The sequence below is a fragment of the Sceloporus occidentalis genome, unplaced genomic scaffold (genome assembly GCF_023333645.1).
Source record: "Sceloporus occidentalis isolate IW3139 unplaced genomic scaffold, rSceOcc1.0.p SCAF_1, whole genome shotgun sequence".
Taxonomy (NCBI): Eukaryota; Metazoa; Chordata; class Lepidosauria; order Squamata; family Phrynosomatidae; genus Sceloporus; species Sceloporus occidentalis.
The window spans coordinates 177,917,293-177,923,292 of record NW_028316981.1 but is presented as its reverse complement, the minus strand read 5'-3'; the positions used below and the strand labels follow the sequence as shown (position 1 = coordinate 177,923,292).

The 6,000-nt window shown below is 45.1% G+C and overlaps 1 protein-coding gene across 1 annotated transcript in view; it reads left to right on the top strand.

Moving 5' to 3' along the window:
- Positions 1–2,379: 2,379 nt before the first annotated feature.
- The window catches only part of LOC149322838 (tyrosine-protein phosphatase non-receptor type 18-like), a 57,280-nt gene continuing 53,659 nt past the window's right edge, over positions 2,380–6,000 (top strand). Inside the window, exon 1 of the mRNA XM_089483718.1 lies at positions 2,380–2,472. Within this exon, the coding sequence (XP_089339844.1) occupies positions 2,380–2,472 (93 nt within the window). The remainder of the gene's footprint in view (positions 2,473–6,000) is intronic.

Genomic DNA, 6,000 nt, shown 5'->3' with positions numbered 1-6,000 from the left:
TTTGCTGCATACCTCCAAGTCACTTTTGACTTATGGTGACCAATAGGGTTTTCTTGGCAACTGTGAAAGTCCACCAACTCCCCCTCCCCTTAGTGGGATCAGGGGTTCTGTTCTCCTGTTACTCAACAAGCAGTTGACCTCGTGCAGAATTGACAAGGACCCCCTTCTACCTGTCACACTGGAGATCACTTACAGCAGTGCTTCTCAATTATTTTCTGTCATGCCCCCCCTAGGAAGAAGAAAACATTTCGCGCCCCCTGCGCGACTGTAAATAGTATCATTTGTCTATAAAATTGTTATAAGTACACCTCTGCATAACAGAGTGTCGCGCCCCCCTTTATGGAGCCTTGCTCCCCCCCTGGGGGGCCCGCCCCACTATTTGAGAACTACTGACTTACAGTTACAAGAGGACATGGCATCATCAGTTAGCTGTTTTTTGAATCACGGAACAAACCCTTATAGATCATAGAAGCTGCGTCTCAAAATGGGGATTTGGAGGAGGGAGTTCACACCAGAATTCACTGAATTGTCACATAACTAAATTGGCCATGCATTCATAACTCTCCAACAGGATTCTGGCCATGGTAAGCAGTCCTATATTTTAGGGATGGGAAATTTACAACTTTCCAGATGTTTTGGACTACAGCTCCCACAATCCCTGACTATGCGGGGTGGGGCTGATAAGTAGTGTAAGACAAAGCATGAAGCAGGCCAACAGTTTGCTATCTTTATTATTTATTCTTGTGGGTTTGGAGGTAAGATGCTGGTACACTAGTGGAGTGATGACCAGAACCACTCCTCAGCCCAGGAGCAGAGGGAGGGATAGCAAACAAATGAAGAAGATTAAAATGGGGAAAAGATCTAAATGTGGCAAAGCAGTCAGCGCCCACTCTGTGGTTGCAACACACGGTAGACACGAGTAACTTGGGCAGCTGCTTCAGACCAAGGTTGTCATATCAGGAGTGCCCTAGGCTCTAAGATGTGACAACCGAAACCTGAGAGCTAGGGATGGTGCCTGGTGCCGTCTAAAGGGACAGGGAGTGATGACACCATTAAGCAGGACACATCAACTGCAGTTGTTCACAGCATGATATTCAAATAAAAAATCAAAGGGTGCTTTGATTGTGTCTTTCTACATAACACTGGGTTGGGCTGGACGGCCCTTGAGATCTCTTCTGACTATGATTCTGTGATTCTAAGTCACAATCTCAGTCTCAGAGGATGGCAAAGGCAAATCCCCTCTCTTCAGAGGGGGGGGGGAGGGGGAACCTTGATAAGAAACGACTTGAATACACATAACAATAAGCCTTTATAAGTCAAGTAAGGATTATACTTACACTTTCCTCTTTTATGCCAAAGTTGCACAATGAGTCCTTCTCCTCCCTCCTGTACCAACAATCCTGCAAGGTAGCTCAGACTAAGAGGGTGTGTGACCACCCCAAAGTCCCCCAATGAATTTCATGACTCAGTCCCAGCCTATGAACGCTTTCACACAACACAATTATAGCACTTTAATACCACTTTAACCACCATGGGTGCACCCAATGGAATCTTGGGATCTGCAGTTGAGGAATGGACAGTCAGGGTGCATATGCATTGTAGAAATAATGCAATTTGACACACTTTAGTCACCATGGGTCCATACTACAAAATCCTGGGATTTGCAGTTTTTGTGAAGTACTCTTTGGCAGAGAAAGCTAAAAACCTTGCAAAACTACCAAACCCCAGGGTTCCATAGCATGGTGCTATGATGCATTTAAAGTCATGTCAAACTGCATTATTTCTACAGTGCAGCTGTACCTTTAAGATTCTCTGCTAGATAATTCCTCTAGTGCCTCACACCAAACTATAACTCACAGGATTGGATAGGATGAACTCATGGCAGCTTACAGTGAGATCAAAAGGCCCACAAGACTCTCAATGCTCTCCCACACTACATCTCACCGCCTGACATTCCAAACATCACACATGAGGCTCAGCCACTGGGCTGCAACTGCCCATCCCTTAGGCACTCTTACAAAAATCTTGGATGATGCAGGATATTAATCCCCAGTTTAAGAAATTGAGAGAAAGAGCGAGAAAGAGAGAGAGAGATGAAAGAAAGCAGAGCTGGTTTCTGGTGGTGGGCCTTTACTTTCCTCCCTCTTTCTCTCCTGCCCTGAGTTCACACCCTGAGATCACTGTGTGCAGCAAAGCCACATTCCCTTTCCCAAGAAAGGGCAAAGTGCCAGACAGGTCTGGGCCCATCCCACCAACTGCATCAGGGAGAGAGGCGTGGTGCAAAGGGGACCTGAACTTCCTCTTAGCATTTCATTGCTTTCGGTCCCAACTCTGCACTGGGTCTTGCTCTCATTCTCTTGCCTTCTTGTGAGCGGAGAGATGAGTCGCTGTGCAGAGAACCTGAAGGGCTTCCTGGTCCAAGTGGAGGCAAAAGCAGGACAAGAGAAGGGGCATCTGGCTGAAGAATTCCAGGTGAGTCCCATGGGGCAGAACCTGAGGGTGGCTCAGAGTCAACACCTGTTTTCCAACACTGCTGGCCACAACCAGGGATGCTCCTTCCTGACATGACTGATGTTCTGAACACATCCAGACTGACGGAAACATCCCAGATTTCATTTTTGTTCTTTCCTATTTTATACTGGGTTAAAATAAATCGACCTGGGAAGCTGGTATAAAAAGTCTCTGATTGTACCAGGAACTGACAGAAAATATTCTGGGATACGCAAAATGTATATGGATCTTTAAAATAAAGCCACAAAGAATAGGAACCAAACCTTGGAGTTTCAGGTCTTTTGAATCAGTGCAGATGAGCCCAAAGAAGACCAGAAAGCTCCAGATTTTGTTCCTGTTTTTTCCCCCCAATTTTATTTTGGAGGTCCATAGGCATTTTATTTATGACAGAATATTATCTGTCAGCTCCTGGTACAATCAGAGAACATTTGTAGCAGCACCCAGGATCTCCTTTTTCTGTCTCTTGCACATTTCTGTCTCTTGCACATAGATCCAAGAGCGTTAGCTGAGCAGCAGCAGAAAATCTTGGACTTTTTGATCAGTCTGGATGCATGAGCTGGAAACAAAGTTACTTGCATTCTTCCTGCCTTTGTTCCAAACCTTGCACATTTGTACTAACTACACAATAGGCAAACATTCAACCTGTGTAGTGGTTCCTGCTTCTGCATCTCTGCTCCGAGAACAAATTAATTTTTTTCTTGAATTTTCTGTTTGCTACACATTAGGATGGACCTGGGAGCCATTATAGGTGGGGAGGGAGGAAATGGCGGTGCCCTCTCACCTGGGCAGTACCTGTACAGATTCATCCCACTTTAAAAACGTGCCAAAAAATTGGTACCTAAGAATGCTTTGGCTCATGTTTTGCTGCATGCCACGACTCTGGTTGAAGCACGTGTGCGTGCTGAAGCCCGTGCTATACTTGGTCCATCTTGCTTTTCCTTCCTTTATACCCCTTCTGCTGCTGCTCAGTTAGTGCTCTCGGATCTATGTGCAAGAGACAGAAAAGCGAGATCATGTGTGGCACAGTGGTTTGAGCATAGGACTATAACTCTAGTCCTATGACTAGAGCCCAATTCTCTGCTCAGCCGTGGAAAACCACTGGGTGACTTTGGGCAAGTCACACACTCTCAGCCCCAGAAAATCTTGTGATGGGTTTGCCTTAAGATCACAATAAGTTGGAAATGACTTGAGGGCACCCAGCAACAACAAAGCATACTGCAGCTGCTAGGAAGTCAAAAAACAGGCCTTCTACCACCTCTTAGCAACTGTGTTATGGTCTGTCATATTTCTTTTCTTGATGCTGGCTTGGCTCTGGATAAAACAGTCTCCAGGGATGGCAGCAGTAGCGAGGGGAATTTCTGAGATGTTCTTACTTTGCCCTTAGAGCCAGCAAGACAACCTGTGTTGGTTCCATTATGGTAAGGATACAGCAGGAATCACACTTCCTCCTGAATTCTATCTTATACAACTGTGAGGAAAAATATAAGCCACAGAGCAGTGAATCAGGAAGTTTAAATGTCACTTTCACCATGAATATACTAGGTGACCTTAGGTTAGGCCTCACTCTTCCCCATCCACAATAGGGGATAAAAATGCTGACTTAATTGAGGGCAACTCCAGTTATTCTTGACTATTTGCCATGGCATCTACATATCCACAAGCTATCCAGATTTGTCAGGGATGATTTTCAGTTTTCGCTCAGTAACGTCAACAAGGAGAAAAGAAGAGAATGTAGAGTCCTGTCCTTCCCAGTAGGGCAGGCTCAAGCAAAAGCAAACCACTACACCCTTGCCTAGCTTGTGTGCTCTTCCTCATTAATACCTTTTGTCATCTTGACCACATTCTGATGTGACTTGGCCACGTGTGTCCCAGTTTTCATTTGCGACATGTTGGAGAATATGCATCTATGGTTGAGGCCAGGAGTTGTAAACCAAAACATCTGGAGGGTGTGTGCCTTCAAGTCATTTCTGACTTATGGTGACCCTAAGGTAAAGCTATCACAGGGTTTTTATGGCAGAATTTATTCAGAAGCAATTGGCCCAGTGGCATCACTAGGGTTGGTGTGACCCCAGTGCAGTAACGCTATCAGCCCCCCCCCCCAGCTGATCCCTCTGGGTGCCAGGGGCATTTCCATGAAGGCTTTGGCCCAGGGTCATTGCCATCAGTGCCTCCTCATCATTATCCTGTAGCCCAGTGATTCTCAGACTTTTTAGTCTTGTGACCCTCTTTACATCTACATGTGGATGTCACCTTCCCCAGCCGACATAATACATGTATAAAAATATTTTGTTTAGTGTGCATACTTTCTTTTGCACATTTTGTCTACTTATATATTAAAATTTCATAAGGAAATAACATTCAAATAGGACAGATTTATTTAAATAAATTCAATATTTAACTTAACACACACATAAATCTTACATATAAAAAGTCTGGGAAAAGAAGAAGGGGGGGGATTGTTCAGGGCCTCCAAATCTCATGCCCTCAAGGGGTCCTGCCCCACCATTTGAGAATCACTGCTGTAGCCACTCCACTGGGGTTGCACTGTTGCTCTTATACTGGCATGCATGTAGGGGGGACTGAACATGCTCCCTAGTGCTGCAGTTACCACCTTGCACACCTGAGGAGGAGAAAGACCTGTACATTGCCATAGATGCCCTGGCAGGTCCCTGGCCTGGTCTGCAGTACCCAGCTGCAGCTCACCAGCCGGCCTGATGGTGCAGTGGTTAAACGCCACTAGTGCAGCCTCTTCTCCAAGCCAAGTACTAACCAGAGATGTCCCTGCTTAGTTCTGGCATCTTTAGGATATTTTTTTCTTCTTGACTACCATGTCAAACCTTCCACAAAGAGTCTTTGGAAGGAAGCATGGCATTAATTGTGAGTTCCTGCATGGCAGGGGATTGGACTGGATAGCCCTTGTGGTCTCTTCCAACTCTATCATTCTATGATTAGGATAGAAACTAGCAGCTTATTTTCAAGAGAGAAACAGGGCTTCTTGACTGAGAGCCCAGAGAACTAAACAGGTTTGAAACTGGTTCACAACTGTGGTATGGATGTGCCTACAGGTTAAGAGATGCTATAACCAGGGCTCTTATGTTTATTTCCAGCTCAAAGACATGTGGATTGAAGGAAGGAATCATGAATTCAGTACATATAGTGGGTACTTGGTATCCACTGGGGTTTGGTTACAGGACCCACCCCTCTGGATACCAACATCCATGGATGCTCAAGTCCCATTAAATACAGTGGTGTTCCAAAACAGTGTCCCTTGTATAAAATAGCAAAATCCAGGTTTGCTTTTTTGAAGTTATATTTTTAAAAAATATTTTGACGCCATGGATGCTTGAATCCATGGATAAAAAATCAGGAGATATGGAATGCCAACTGTACTTGTGGGTTGCCTCCTCCACATTCAGTCAAACTTTACTCCAGCAGGGTTGCGCAGCAACTTGATGCCCTCCAGATATTTTAGTCCATATTTCAAATTTC